The sequence below is a fragment of the Parasteatoda tepidariorum genome, chromosome 12 (genome assembly GCF_982258835.1).
Source record: "Parasteatoda tepidariorum strain Cologne lab strain chromosome 12, Ptep-v5.0, whole genome shotgun sequence".
In the NCBI taxonomy this organism is placed as follows: Eukaryota; Metazoa; Arthropoda; class Arachnida; order Araneae; family Theridiidae; genus Parasteatoda; species Parasteatoda tepidariorum.
Window position 1 is genome coordinate 27,960,668 of NC_141766.1, and position 17,092 is coordinate 27,977,759.

The window sequence follows — 17,092 nt, forward strand, 5'->3', positions numbered from 1 at the left end:
TATTTGCAAAATTTACTTTGTAGTTATTTACCTTTTATTTAATTATTTTGGCGTGTCCGGAGCAGTTGGCATCTCTGTATTGTATACAGAGATGCCAACTGCTCCGGACAATCCAAAATAATTTAAATAACGGTAAATAGCTGCAAAGTAAACTGCTGTTTGTAGAAAATGCAACACCATGAAAGAATCATCAGAATCAAATGAAATTTAATGCAGAAACGACTTGTACTGATACAAATAAATGATGAAATTTTCAAAACAAAAGAAACAAATTAAGCGTCCGAAATCAGTATTTGGTGCAGCCACCACGCGCTGCAATAAGTGCTGCTATACGACGTGGCATGGAGTCAAACAGATGTTGAATATCTGCTTGAGGAAGAGAATTCCATATCGCTTGTATGCGCAACCAAAGTTCGTCTTTGGAAACTGCAGGACGCGGATCACGAGTGAGACGCCGACCAACCATATCCCACACGTGCTCAATAGGCGACATATCCGGCGAATAAGCAGGCCAAGGAAGAAGTTGCATGCGTTGTGCTGAACAGAAGTCTCTAACAGTCCGCGCAACATGTGGGCGTGCATTATCCTGCTGAAAGATAGCTCCAGGGATGCCTTGAAGGAAAGGAACGACTTCGGGCTGTAGCACTTCACGGACGTATCTGTTGCTATTGAGATTACCCTCAATTCGTATCAAATTGGATCGTCCATGATACGAAATCGCACCCCAGACCATAACTCCGGGTGTTCGACCACTATGTCGTTCAATAATACACTCAGGAAGGCAGCGTTGACCGGCATAACGTCTAACACGAACACGGCCATCATGGGTCCACAAATTGAAGCGTGATTCATCTGAAAAGACAACTTGGTGCCAATCAGCTCGCCAGTCTCTGTGCTCAAGAGCCCACTGCCGACGCAGCCGTCGATGATCCGCCGTGAGGGGAATCCTGTATAATGGCACCCTTGCACGCAATCCACGGCGCAGCAGACGACGACGAATTGACGAAGCCGACAATTGTACACCTGTAGCAGTAGACCAATGTGCTGCCAGCTGCCTGGAGGAAGCTGTGCGATCATTCACTGCCATGCGGAGCAGGTGTCGATCATCGCGCTCTGACGTCACCTTCTGTCGTCCAGTGCCTGTTTTTCGAGTTGTTCGGTGCTCGTCGGTCCACTGCTTCCAAACTCGCATCACTGTGGAACTGTTCCGCTGCATACGAGCTGCTATTGCGCGATAGGAAAATCCTCCTTCTCGAAGGCCGATTATCCTCCCTCGTTCAAACTCCGTAAGTTGCTTGAATTTCTTATTCTTCCGTCGTGGAGGCATACTCAGGTCTCACTAAACGTTTGCCACTAACAAATAATCATAGACTATTTTCAACGTCCCGCTACAGCACTTTATTTATACGCTTTCAGCATCAATTCAGAGGGCGCTGCGTGCGCCACGCACGCGCGATGGCTCTGAAACTTTATTAATTTGCATAATATCCTATAATTGACATTTGCTGCGAATTTCATTTGATTCTGATGATTCCTTCATGGTGTTGCATTTTCTACAAACAGCAGTTTATATTTTGCTTATATTTGATTATTTTCGCTTACTTTTTTAAAGATATTGCATAACAAAGTATTATAAAGTGGTAAATTATATAAGCCTACGAATTATTTAGAAATAGTGGAGGATAAAAATCTACTAAACTGAATTTATTAAACCAAGAATCACAATTGATAAACTACCACTTTAAAATATATATTTGCTGTCTGGAGCAAGTTGGCATCTCTGGGTATATCATACCTGCCAACTCTTCCGGATTTTCCGGAAGATTTTATTTTCATATTTAAAGTGGTAGTAAATATATACTATTTTTCTTTTATGAACTTAATTTTTAAATGATTTTGATCACCACTATTCTTTCAAAAATTAAGCACGTTTACTAATATGCGGTACTATCATGGTTATCAACTTAAGTTTTTTCAAATGCAAACGTATTTGTTTGCTTAAAATTGAAGTCTTAATACCACTGGGAAAAATGAAAAAGAGGGGATTAAAAGTTGGCAGGTATGGTATATATATATATAAACTGCTGTTTGTAGAAAATGCAACACCATGAAGGAATCATCAGAATCAAATGAAAGTCGCAGCAAATGTCAATTATAGGATATTATGCAAATTAATAAAGTTTCAGAGCCATCGCGCGTGCGTGGCGCGCGCAGCGCCCTCTGAATTGATGCTGAAAGCGTATAAATAAAGTGCTGTAGCGGGACGTTGAAAATAGTCTATGATTATTTGTTAGTGGCAAACGTTTAGTGAGACCTGAGTATGCCTCCACGACGGAAGAATAAGAAATTCAAGCAACTTACGGAGTTTGAACGAGGGAGGATAATCGGCCTTCGAGAAGGAGGATTTTCCTATCGCGCAATAGCAGCTCGTATGCAGCGGAACAGTTCCACAGTGATGCGAGTTTGGAAGCAGTGGACCGACGAGCACCGAACAACTCGAAAAACAGGCACTGGACGACAGAAGGTGACGTCAGAGCGCGATGATCGACACCTGCTCCGCATGGCGGTGAATGATCGCACAGCTTCCTCCAGGCAGCTGGCAGCACATTGGTCTACTGCTACAGGTGTACAATTGTCGGCTTCGTCAATTCGTCGTCGTCTGCTGCGCCGTGGATTGCGTGCAAGGGTGCCATTATACAGGATTCCCCTCACGGCGGATCATCGACGGCTGCGTCGGCAGTGGGCTCTTGAGCACAGAGACTGGCGAGCTGATTGGCACCAAGTTGTCTTTTCAGATGAATCACGCTTCAATTTGTGGACCCATGATGGCCGTGTTCGTGTTAGACGTTATGCCGGTCAACGCTGCCTTCCTGAGTGTATTATTGAACGACATAGTGGTCGAACACCCGGAGTTATGGTCTGGGGTGCGATTTCGTATCATGGACGATCCAATTTGATACGAATTGAGGGTAATCTCAATAGCAACAGATACGTCCGTGAAGTGCTACAGCCCGAAGTCGTTCCTTTCCTTCAAGGCATCCCTGGAGCTATCTTTCAGCAGGATAATGCACGCCCACATGTTGCGCGGACTGTTAGAGACTTCTGTTCAGCACAACGCATGCAACTTCTTCCTTGGCCTGCTTATTCGCCGGATATGTCGCCTATTGAGCACGTGTGGGATATGGTTGGTCGGCGTCTCACTCGTGATCCGCGTCCTGCAGTTTCCAAAGACGAACTTTGGTTGCGCATACAAGCGATATGGAATTCTCTTCCTCAAGCAGATATTCAACATCTGTTTGACTCCATGCCACGTCGTATAGCAGCACTTATTGCAGCGCGTGGTGGCTGCACCAAATACTGATTTCGGACGCTTAATTTGTTTCTTTTGTTTTGAAAATTTCATCATTTATTTGTATCAGTACAAGTCGTTTCTGCATTAAATTTCATTTGATTCTGATGATTCTTTCATGGTGTTGCATTTTCTACAAACAGCAGTTTATATATATATATATATATATATATATACCCTCCAACTGCTACGGAATTTCCGTAGTTTCAGAAATCTTCTTTTCAGACCGTAGCAAAATTAATGTCTTAATATTTTAAAAATATTAATTTTAGCGTAACTTGTCCACTATTACTTATAAAAGTGCAGGCCATATGGCTAGATTCTTAAGTTCTGATAAAAGTTTTATGAGAGATCCGTTTGCTTTAAAAATTTCTACTTTGTTTCGCTACCACTAGAAGGAATTATTTTCAAAATCCTCATAAGTTGGAGGGTATGTATATATACAATTAGTCTACCAGTTTTATACTTTAAATTTATTTTATAAAGAGGATCTAAAGTGCAGGATCTAATGCTAAAATACAGTTACGCCAAATAATAGCAAGCGTTGGCGTGCTCTTTGCAGCGATGCCAACTTCTCTCCGCTTTTTTTAACAGGAAATTTAAGTGTTAACGCTGTTTAAGTTATTTTTATTTCAGAACTTTCATCGCGACAACGACGCTCTCTCGCTCTGGGAGTATCCCTGAAACACTTAAATTGAAATCAAACCTAAATTCGTTCAAAACTTGTTTATTTTTCTTTCAAAAAGGATAATCAATAACGGCATATTCACTAATACAACAATAGATCTATTGTTCGAGCAAAGCCTCCACGCTGTTTTTTATAAGTAGTCTGCGCAGATTATTTAAAAAGTGAACCAGTTGAGCCACCTCACGGTTTTTTATAGGAAGTCCGATCAGACCACTACGAAGGATATCCACTTACCGAACAATTCATTTAATACAGAATATCGTTAAAATAAGAAAGTGGTAGCAAATATATGATTAAAAATTTATTTTATTTATGAATATTAACCCCTTGGGGACGGGTGATTCGGAAAAGCATTCGTACAAAATCAGAATCAAGTTGCAATTAAATAAAAAACGGTAACTTAAATGTAGTCGTTACTAATTTGACAGACTTACTTTGCTTTTATTTTAATTATTGTTAGTTTAATCATATATATAATCAATGTTAATTCAAAGTATAACTAAATAGTTTTATTTTGAACAAAGTAATGGTGAATTAAATAAATCAAAAAATTATAACTCCGCCTACAAATAAACTGCTAAAGAAATACTTTGATTACCAGTTTTATCTTCTTACCCTGATTGATACGGTTTTTTGCTGTCACGTATTTGTGACAGTCGGCGCGAAAGGGTTAATGGCTTGCCTTATTCACTTGTCAACCACTACAGATTTAATTCTCAAATATATAAGATAAATTTCCCTCAATTACTTTTATAAAAGGTTTCAGGTCCATGCGCACAGCTGATTCACTTATTAAACAGTCTGCGCGGAATACTTATAAAAGACCGAGTGGAGGCTTCTTGATGTAGGAGGTGATGGTTGAGCACATGAACCCAAATTCTATTTTTAAAAGAAATTGAGAGAAATTTATCATATATATTAGAAAATTGAATCTGCAGTGGTTGACAAGTAAATAAGACAAACCAATCATATTTATAAATTAAACAAATTTTTAGACATACATTTGCTACCACTTTCTAATTTTTAATAGATTTTCTGTTAAATAGCTCTTTCATAAACTGGTTTACTTTCACAGTGGTCTGATCGGACTACCTATAAAAAACCGTATGGAGGCTTTTAGTTATAACAGACGTTGGTGCGGACAATATTCTTGGAGGATGAGTTTTGGGAAAAAACCTGCACCCATTCTGACGTGCCAATCGTCTCAAAATTGGGACATATGAACTTTTTTTAACACGTTCACGCCGGGGTGACCCACCGGTGGGTCACGCTCTCATCGGACCGCGCACCGGAGTAAAAACTGGTAACAAATAAATTTCATTTTTTAGTTTTTTTCCGGGAATAATAAAAATCCATAACTACCAATTGTTTTTAACAGATGCAATTTTTATATTGAATTGCTTTTTCGCCGTGATAAATTTCCTTACAGTGAATTGTTATTGTTGAGAATGGATTAACTCCTCCCGAATATCATCTAATATTGAAATAGTTCTTCTACCAGTATTTTCTTTTTTCCGTCCCTCTTTCAGGCGCAACACCCGGCGTGAACGTGTTAAATAAATAAATATTTTTTACACTTTTTTAATTTAATTAAGATTTTTGAGTTTACTTTTTTCATACATTTCTTTCGTTTATTTGACATCATTTACGATAATCGAGCAGTGTATTAAGTAGGGAAAAAAAGAAACAGACAATAACGGATAAATAATACATTAGTATATACACAGCTGAGATTTCTGAAATTATTGATTCCATAGCTGTCAACTATTCCGGATTTTCCGAAAGATTTTATTTTTATTTTTAAAGTGATCCTAAACATTTTGCATTTTTTATTTTATTCTTTGATTTATAAATATACTTAAAAAAGATTTTAACTACATTACAAGTTTATTATTTTACCACATACACAAATGCTTGTTAATATATTTATCGCATCTTCAAGCTGTGGTACAATATGAGAATATATTTGTAAAATTGACTTTTCAATTTATATTTTACTACCACTTCGGTAAATCATTTATGGAAGGAGTAAAAGTTTTCAGACATGAGAATTTTACAGTATTTGAAATTGTTGAGCAACAAAAATTAAACAATGATTGCTAGTGATGACCACACATCTTTTGGCTTTTGGTTGAAAGGGCTAAAAAAGGCAGAAAACCAATTTAAAAAAAAGCTACATATGTTCGAATGTTTTCTTAAAAACGCTACATATGTTCATATGTACGCAGCCTCTTAAAAAAAGCTTCATATGTTCAACATAAATGATATGCTTTTATTTTGCTATTGTATGACCCCTTCTGCCCATCTCATATGATATTTTTTAACCAAATTTCCTTCATTTAAAAATATCTGCCTTAATTGACTCATACTATAAAATATTTTTCTCTGAAGTAGCTTTCACGACAGTATATAATCGTGGCGACAATTGTCAAAAAATGTTCTATAAATGTCGCTAAAATCATACATGGGAGACAGACTTGTCGCCTAGTAATATGTTTCGAATTTGCAAAATAGTAACGATAATTTTTTTTACATCGAATTCCATGCATTTAAAATAATAGGTTGTACTAATTTAATTGTTTAACGCCTGGTATAGAACTCAAATGTGTGGTATTTAAATGGAGTTATTGGAAGTATCTGGAACAAAAATTTTTAAAAAAACGAAATGTTAAAACTTCAAATTTGCATGTTGTGTTGTGCTTTGCGTTCATGTACTGTCAATACATCTGTTCATCGATAAAATAATATGTTTCGCTCTTTCAGAATTGACTTTTGTAATTTTTTATTTGAATTTTATAATTTCTGAATAATTTATTTTCAATAAAATATTTTGTTAGCTCATAGTTTCGCCGTTTTTCTCATTTATTAATTTATTTGATCTTAGTCTCTGTGTTGAATCTATTTACTAATATTATTATGTAATTAAGTTATCTTAGATTTGTTCACTTAAATTTAATAAATACTAAACTTCAACCTTTATGGGTTAGCGAACCAAATTAGTAATAATAGTTATATAGATAGCAATTAATATTTTCTGACGTGTACCATAACATAAATTATGTAATTGCGAAGTCGATTTTTTTATTCAAGTTTGTCGACCATGTTAAATTTTTGGACCACTAAATGAATACCTAGCTGGTTCTGTTGAATCATTAACCCTTTCGCGCCGACTGTCACAAATACGTGCCAGCATAAAACCGCATCAACCAGGGAAAAAAGATAAAACCGGTAATCAAAGTAATTTTTAGCAGTTTATTTGTGGGCGAGGTTATAATTGTTTGATTTATTTAATTCACCATTACTTTGTTCAAAATAAAACTATTTAGTTATACTTTGAATTAGCATTGATTATATATATGATTAAAATAACAATAATTAAAGTCAAAGCAAAGTAGGTCTGTCAAATTAGCAACGCCTACATTTAAGCTACCGTTTTTTATTTATTTACATCCTGATTCTGATTTTGTACGAATCACCCGTCCCCAAGGGGTTAAGTTTTCATTGCTTGTGTGAACCTACTAAGAAGTGAATGAGAAGTACTACTAGCCTTAGAAAAATTTAATAGTGGAAACGAAAAGAGGACCAAACTGTGATCCTTTCATCCATTTGTGACCACCACTATAGGCAATTTTGTAAAGATATTATATCTGTATCAAAGATCTGCCTTACTTGATCGATAAAAGTTAAAGTGGTACCATTAAAGAAGAAAATGTTTGCTAGCATTAACGTGAAAATACTACCACTATTAAATTTTTTCAAAACCCAGAGAAAATCCTAGTGGATGTTATTAGATAACTTACCATTTCGGAAACGTCAACATTTCGTACGTTCATGATTACAATAGTTAATTTCACTTCTGCAGGACCATCTGAAAAAATAAATAAATAACTATAAATTGGTAGACTATGCTTTACTGAATCAAGCTATTTACTTTCGTTAAATTATCTTGCACTTTTTTTTGGATTATCTTTGAATGTCAATTATTATACCACAGCTGCGGTGGCGCAGGAGCGATGGGTGGGCAGAGGAATTTCTCACCCGGCTCGCACCGACCACAATGCTGACATAAAATATCCTCAGTTGTAGATGTATCATGGGTTAGAGTCACTTTGCTGTCAAGTAAAAAATTTTCTTTGTTTTCCACTTCATGAAGCGCAAATACAGGTTTTTATTCCATGAAAAAGTCCCCCACGAAGACAAATTTCTCATAATACTTGATTCAGGAGTTCAATTGTCTTCTATATAGGATTAAAAATTACAATGCTACGGAGTTGAACTTTTGTAATCGTAAACTCTGAACTGAACCAACTGTTCAACGATGGTTATAAAATAGAATTATTATACTAAAACCATTTATGTCTAGAGTCCTTTTAACATTTAACTGCCCAGTTTGTCTAATTTTGCAAACCACTGAAAGTGTAATGCTATTTGCTTCTAAACTTCCACTGTTATTTAGCAACCACTATTTACCAAACATAATAGAGCGGAATTATATGTCTTTACCAAGAAATCCCCAACTATGACTCCAGTTTAAAAGATATTAAAAAAAAGTGGTAACATAAGTGTTTCATAATTGGTGTGTACTTTTCAGAAACAAAAAAGTTGCATCGATAAATGCGTAGATGGAAAAAAAAATTCTCTTCCCGAACTGACTTTAGATTTTCCAATGGATAGCTAATTTAATACTCGAACCTGAGTCTTTTGACTTTCATCTTAACACGTTGAGCGCCGCGTCAGTCATCGGTGGCTGACACTGGACTTTCCATTTAGGCCGCGTCAGCCACCGGTGGCTGACACTGAAATTACATTTAGTCCGTGTCAACCACCGGTGGCTGACATTGAAATTACAATCAGGCCACGTCAACCACCGGTGGCTGACACTGAAATTACATTTAGGCTGCCTCAACCACCACTTGCTGACACTGACCTTTCACATAGGCCGCGAAAAACAGCAGGCTGACAGCGTATAAAATGATATAAAACAATAAAATTTACACTCTTTTATGGAATTGCAGAAAATGTATTCAAAATTTACTTAATTGTGATTCTTGGTTTAATAAATTCAATTTAGTAGATTTTTATCCACCACTATTTTTAAACAATTCGTAGGCTTATGTAATTCACCACTTTTGTCAGATATGTCATGATAAACCATCTAAAAAAACAGCAAAATTCGTCTAATATTTGCAAATTTAGTTTGTAGTTATTTACCGTGGGCAGAAGGGCAAGTCATGTGAAATTAGCGTGGCTCTCAACATGTTAATGATCGAGTTTTCCTTCCGTCTTTAACTTCGATATTCCATGTTTTGGTATCAAGTCTTCATCTGACTTGCTATTCTTTTTTGGGAGGATGCCGGGTCATAGGGTTGTTGGTGGTATTTTACCACCAGTCTGCAAAAATTGCTCCTTCCACTGACAGCACGGTAACTTAATGTCTTACATAAATGTCTTATACATATTGAATGAATAATATCAAATTTAAAGTGGTTGCGAAATTCGAAAATCTTCAAATTGCTTTGATGAGTAGTTTGCTACCATTTGAATATTTTTAGAGGACCTTTGGGAGCTCATCTCTGATTACTCTGCGCTGCTCTTCATTCACGAAACTACTATTCTTAAATATAAAAAAACCCATTTTACTTAACCTAAATATAGCATCAATCTCAATCAAACCTGCTTCTATGAGTAAATATTGTTCTATCAGACTTACATAATTGAAAGCATATTGAATGTAATCTGAATACCTAAAAGTTTCTAAAATGTGGGAATCATTTTAAAGTAGACCTCAGAGATTTTTTTTAATAAAGAGTAATAAAGTAACACTTCACTAAAAGATATATGTAACTGATTTTAATCTTGTTAAATAGATTTTTAGTTTTACTGGTCACCATTTTTTACTTATTTTTTACGTACACGGACCATCACTAGTTTAAAGATATGTATAGTGCAACTTATTTTCACTTTTTACATCATTGCAATATTTGAAGAGTTTATTGAAAGAACAAGGTAAGTGACATTCCTAGAGTGGCCACAATCAATCAGAAGCGATAACCGAACTAATTTATAATAGATTTATTAGAAGATGAGGCGTACAATTATCTGCCCTATTTTTTACCACTACCTAATTTGAAATAAAAAACCTGCAATCATTTGCAAAACTAATGTGGATTAGTTGTGTTAAAATTAAGGGGAAAGCAAAAACAATTCAATTACATTAAACATATCCATATGAATGATACCAATTTATGTTATTTTCCTTGATACCCCTGAATATGTCACTTACCTACATCTTCCACCAACCCTTTTCTGTGCTGTGTCTGGCAGCATTAATTCAATTAATGCTAAAAGCCACTAAAAATGTAAAACTAATTGCTTTTAAATGCTTAGCACTAGGATTTAAACAAAAAAGAGCTAAATTATTTCACTTGCATGCCTGCCAACTCTTCTGGATTTTCCGGAAAATTTTATTTTTGTATTTAATGTGGTAGCAAAATTTGGCAATCATACTTGATTACTGTTTTTAAAATATTTAATTATAATTTATTCTGCATTAAAATAACTTAAACATGCTAAACGTAATCCACTAGCTGTCTTATTGTGTTTTAGCTGATAGAGAAAAGTTAATTTAGTATCTGTCTGCAATATCACACTTCAATAATTATTTCAGAACCACAAGGAGAAAACTTTTTTGAAGAGAAAATTTGGTAGGTATGCACTTAACTTAATACTAACTAAAGTCGCACTTACTTAGATCCTGACTGACTAAAATTTTCAATTAAAATTTGCTGTTCCGGAAAGGGTTCAGCCTAGCAAACCAGCATCCTCAAGAAACTAAAAAACCGGTAACAAAATTTGAAAACTAACTTTTAATCCTTCCAAATTACTGTTCTTAGAACAGGGATTGCCTAGATTCTCAGAAATAAAATTCTCATTTTTGATGATTTAACAATCCTTGCGCTGCATTTCACTAATTTTGAGAGTCATTTCGTCACGAAATCATGAGAATTGTGACGAAAGGTGAACTCTCAAATGTATGACGAAAATGTTTCCTCAACTCATCGCAGTGCATTATTGGAGATTACTGGCTCGAATGAAGACTATACAAACAAAACTAAAATGTTGAAATAAGCCAAACAGCCTGCAGGGCTGTCAAGGAGTTAGTCTGGTACTAGAAAGATCCCTGGTTCAAATACCGCTTCTATCTGTTCTATCTGTTCTTGTGTTGTTTTGGCAGCGGTGATCCACTAACATGGTGCCCATGACGAAATGATCACTCCCATTAGACACGATGAGGTGTTAAAAAATAGATTGACGAAATATCTCTTCCCTTTTCACGAAATTTCGTTTCCTCGAAAAAGTGACGATAGTTATTTTATCATTTTGACTAAAGATTTACTCGGGGCAATACCAGGAAACGGTTTCGTCAAAAACGATAGAAGTTTCGTGAAATTTGAGTATCCATTTTTTACAGTATAAAGAACCAATTTTTTTAAAACAGGTGCTTATTCGAAAGCTCTTTTAGAAATTTTTCTGCCTGGTTTTTAGTCGCCTATTAAGTTAGGGTAAAGCTCTTCATGTTTGATTAATCATGTTGGGGGGGGGGAGTGAGCCTTCCTAGCCACACGATCTCACAGGTACCCTAAATGCATCTTTGTGATGTTCTTCTCTAATTTGTACAGCATGTCTTTCAATTTGACCGCAGCTTTCGAGCCATCTTTGTAACGAGGTAACAAAGATGTAGCCATAAGGACAATGAAGAAAAGTGGTTAAATTTTTCTCCGTAAGACTTAAGGACTTTAAAAAAATACTTAAAAAACAGGTACATTACTTAATTTTTAAATTGAATAATTTAACCGTTAGTGAAACATACGTTTTTCAGAAAAGTTTCATTTTGAGGAATGAAAAAAAATGAAAAATTAAAAAATTTAGGGGATTATAGTTAAAAGTACAAAAATATTCTCAACTAAATATCGCAAATTGACGCAAAGTATATTTAGTTACCTTGCTAAAACGTCAAGCTTAGAATACAATAGTAGAAAGGTAAATAATTGCTGAGGCTATTAGTTTACCGTCACGAGACAAACTCCCATAGCTACCATCTCTTCCGGTTTTCCCGGAAGATTTATTTTAACATTTAAAGTGCTAGAGAAAATTTATGTTATTTCACTAATAATTTTAAATCAGTTTGACCACCACTACAAATGAATAATTACAACAAATATACAAAAGCATATTAGTCCTTACGATAGCGAATTACAACCTGATTAAAGTATAAATATATTTCTGAGGAAGATAGTTTTTCGGTAATTGTTTTACTACCACTTGGAAAATCCATTCTCGAAAAGAGTGAATGTTGGCAGGTATGAGCTCTTGTGAAAATCCTAACCAGTAATATTAGCCAGTTTATAAAGTTTTGCAAGTACTCAGGCTCACATATATCTGACATATTCATTTTTTAAAAGATTAATAGCGGTAACACAATTACTTCAATATTAGCATTTATCTAGGAAAAATAAAACATTCATATATTTATGATATAAGCATCTTAAACTTGACTATAACCATTATTTTGAAGGGACCTATAGAAAATAAAACGTAGGAAAAAGGAAAACAATCACTTAGTTTAAAGGTAAACTAATTTTTTTTTCTTTTACAAAAAACTAAAGTTTAAATGATTATTTAATAATTTTGTTGCTAATAACTCGAATTAGGTTTTAGGATTTTAAAAAAAATAGACAAAATGACCTTACTTGAAATTCTTGGTGTCTCTAAACCATCATATTCTTTAGGAACAATATCATCGACTGTAAGACGACGAGTATCGTCGAAACTGCAAAAGAAAAGAAACATTTATTTGAAATTAACGCTTTGTTGACCGCTCACTTAACCCACCCATGTCCAAACATCTAGCCCCATTTTTAGGGCTCTATCTTTTGACGGCCATGGTAGGAATGCTACGTAAGTTTGACCCTGGTCAGACGACGTGGAAAGCACCTGAGCTGGTAACCCTCTCTTCAAACTTCCTCGCCACAACAGATTTAACGTGCACCTTGCGTATGCATGCCGGATGCTCTATCGGTTGTTAGGATCGAACTCAATATCATCAGCTCTCCAACCAGCAGTGTGATCGTTTCCAAATCAATCATATCAAGTGATGCCAAATCTAAATTATACATATTTATTTCCCAATACTATGAACATAGATGCACAGACAGGACTTTCATAGCGTCAACACATGTTTTCGCAAATGACGCAGAAATTGTGAAAGTAAGTGCAATTTCATTCTTCGGTTATCATAATAATGTCCCCTTCTTCTCAAATGTGATTCCTTTTTTTTAATGTTGCTAAGGAAATCGATTAAAAAAATACAAATTTTTATGGAGTTTAAGATAACAAACATTTTATACATAAATATTATTTTTTAAGTTTTTCTATTTCAAAGTGCTTGATGATTTCTTTTTGTAACTGAATTTGTTTTAAAATTCTTCAGTTGCATTATTTTTATTTAATTTCTGTATGGTGGAAAGCATATTAAATTTACAATTGAAATCTCTTTTTGCAGCATTATTGTTATGTTTATAACATAAAAGCGCTTATATACATTTTTAAAGAGCTTACTATTTAACATAATACCTCTAACTTTTATTCAGTTTCCTTTAAACTTTGTAGAGACAGAACTTTTCATATTAATGTATGCAAAACAAATAATTGTTTATGTTATTGTTGTTGTTTCCAATGCCACTTGCCAAATACCAGCAAACCTGTTTGGTGAAACTAAGCGAATTTAAGGCAGAGGGCGCGTCTCTGGTTTTTCAGTGGCACCATCTATGATCAAGAATACGACTTCAACCCCACACACGTCACAGCCCACTTATAGGGTGCACCCATTAAGATATTCATCTATTCATTCATTCATTCATTCATCCACAGATCGTGATTTTGACCTGAACCAGAGAACGATCAATCTCCAATTAAGTACTCCCAGAGCTAGTGATTTGTTATGGAGACATGGAGGACTTTATGACCCGACAGATCAAACGCGAACCAATCACCATTTACTACATGGGAGACTTCAGCCAGTGGAAACCGTACACACGAGCTCTTGAACATGGGCCCTACCAACCATGCTATCCCGGTCTCAATTGCTTATAACTCTTTCGAATAGCGCTTTTATTTTGGAAAATTATTTTAACCTATTGAACAAGTTTGACAAGCATAAACTAAATCTCTATTGTAGTGCGTATGTGGTGTATAGTATATGTAGTGTATAGTGTATGTCAGTGTTTCCCAAACTTATGAATTTTGTGTACCCTTTCTAAATTTTTCGTAACGCTGTGTACCACCAATAAAAAATGAATGCATTTTTTACTGTAAAAAAAATTTCTCAAAAGTAAAAAATCACAACTGGCTGTTGATATCACTAATTATTAACTGTAAACTCTGCAAAAAATAGCCAATAAAAAAATACGTAATTGTAAATGTCATGGCCAGCTTCGTTTTTAAATAAAATTTTGTGAAATTTTCGTTTGTTTATATTACAAGATATTAAGATAGTATATCACAAGATATTTCCCATAAGAACGCGTACCCCCTCTAAACTGCTCCCGTACCCCTTGGGGTACACGTACCACACTTTGGGAAACACTGGTGTATGAAGTATATAGTGTATGATGCATGTAGTGTATAGTGCATGCAGTGTATTGTATATGTAGTGTATAGTGCAATTAGTGTATAGTGCATGTAGTACATAGTGTATAGTGTATGTAGTAAATAGTGTATAGTGTATGTAGTGCATAGTGTATACTTGTCATGTAAAAGTATATGTATTTTATTGATTATCAAGACTCGAAATTTTAATAAAATACAATAAGAATAAGTATTTGGTGGTATGTTTCCTTCATATTACCAATAGAACTGTTACGTATCTTATATTAAGAGCTGGAGTGGAACTCGCTGTCCTAAGCTAAATTTGTATGCATGCCATGACTCGGATGAATATTCACTGAGTCACTCAGATTTATTTTTTAATTGGATATAAGAATCTAAGACATTTGATCCAAAAGCTCTTTTATCCACACTTTCAAACCATCTGAATCAGGACTGAAAGTAAGACGAAAATGAAATAAAATTTATAAGCAAAATCATATCATAGACTGGCCGGGATAGACTGGTTGACAGGGCGCTGGACAAACGCTCGTGAGAACGGGAGTTCGAATCTAGCCGGCCAAAAACTCCAAAAGACTGTATAAAATGGTGACTGGTGCATGTTAAATCTGTCGGGTCACAAAGTCCTTTATGTTTCCATAGCAAATTATACCTCTTGGGGTACTGGATTGGAGATTGATCGTTCTCTGGTTCAGGTCAAAATAACGATCTGTGGATGAATGAATGGAGGTATGAAAAAGTCCGGTCTATAAACGGGTGTGACGTATGGGTGTGGCAGAAGTCGAATTCTTGACCATAACAGGCGTAACTGGAAAACAAGAACAGTTGGACCCCTTGCCTTAATGGCCTACGAAAACAACAGTAACTGTTTTACTTCTTAACTATTCTTCACTATTCACTTTACTATGGTTGAAAAACAATCCTTTATATATGTTACAACCTTTAAAAATATTTGTAAAAGTTTTTCGTTATATATATCATAGGACCACTTGTTCTGCGTTCAAAGAGTATCAGAGATGCCAACTGCTCCGGACACGCCAAAAAAATTTTAAAAAATTGGTACAAAGTAAATTTTAACAATATTTGACTATTTTTGCTTGCTTTTTAAAACGTATAGCGTGACTGAAATACTATAAAGTGGTGAATTATATTAGCTTACGAATTATTTAGAAATAGTGGTGGATAAAAATCTACTAAATTGACTTTATTAAACCAAGAATCACAATTGATAAATTACCACTTTAAAATATATATTTGCTGTCCGGAGCAAGTTGGCGTCTCTGGAGTATACACGTCATTGGTTGATTTTAATTTCGCAAACCGTGGGGGATTTCTAATGTTAATTGTTTAGCCCATGAATTAATACATAAGAGACTATTTCAAGCAGCCATCTTTATAAAATAATACTTCTTCTGCCCCAAATTAGTTTTGACATTAAGGTCAAAAATTTTGCCCCACATTAGTCTATAGATTTGAAATAGGTGGAGAAACAAGTGACTTCCGATCCAATTTAACACGTTCACGACTTGAAAAGTGAAAATACTGGTACGGGAAAAGAGAAAATACTGGCAGAAGAACTATTTCAATATTAGTAATATTCGGGAGGAGTTAATCTATTCTCAACAATAACAATTCACTGTAAGGAAATTTGTCACGGTGAAGAAACAGTTCAATATAAAAATTGCATCCGTTAAAAACAATTGGTAGTTATGGATTTTAATTATTCCCGGAAAAAAACTAAAAAATGAAATTTATTGTTACCAGTTTTTACTCCGGTGCGCTGCCAAGATGAGACAATCTAGCATGACCCACCGGTGGGACACCCAGGCGTGAACGTGTTAAAGCAGCTATCTTTATAAAATAATACTTCTTCAGCCCCAAATTAGTTTTGACATTAGGGTCAAAAATTTTGTCCCACATTAGCCTACACATTTGAAATAGGTGGAGAAACAAATGAATTCCGATCCAGTTTAGTAGATCGATACCAGCACAATTTTAATAAATAGATTTATGTGCGCCTGGGTCACCACTGTAACAGAGCTCACGACATAATTTTCTCTCGTTGATTATTTTCCTATTGTATATATCTATTTTATTTTTATCTTATTTTTATTCAATTTGGGTTGATTATCGTGCGTTGTAAAGATATTATATATATATATATATATATATATATATATATATATATATATATATATATATATATATATATATATATATATATATATATATATATATATATATATATATATATATATATATATATAAATATATATATATATATTATATTACATTTAACTCGGACCTTCCTTAACACTAGGTTTACGGGACACGTCATTTTGACGGATTTCGACTTTTGTAAGGAAAATTATAAAATCCGTTTGAATTTT

General features: G+C 34.7%; 1 protein-coding gene across 1 annotated transcript in view; it reads right to left on the reverse strand.

Moving 5' to 3' along the window:
- LOC107443772 (glutamate-gated chloride channel-like) overlaps positions 1-17,092 on the reverse strand; it is a 94,595-nt gene that overhangs the window by 65,449 nt on the left and 12,054 nt on the right. Inside the window, exons 2-3 of the mRNA XM_043039848.3 lie at positions 12,788-12,867; positions 7,838-7,905 (exon numbers count right to left, since the gene is read on the reverse strand). Of these exons, the coding sequence (XP_042895782.2) occupies positions 7,838-7,905; positions 12,788-12,867 (148 nt within the window). The remainder of the gene's footprint in view (positions 1-7,837; positions 7,906-12,787; positions 12,868-17,092) is intronic.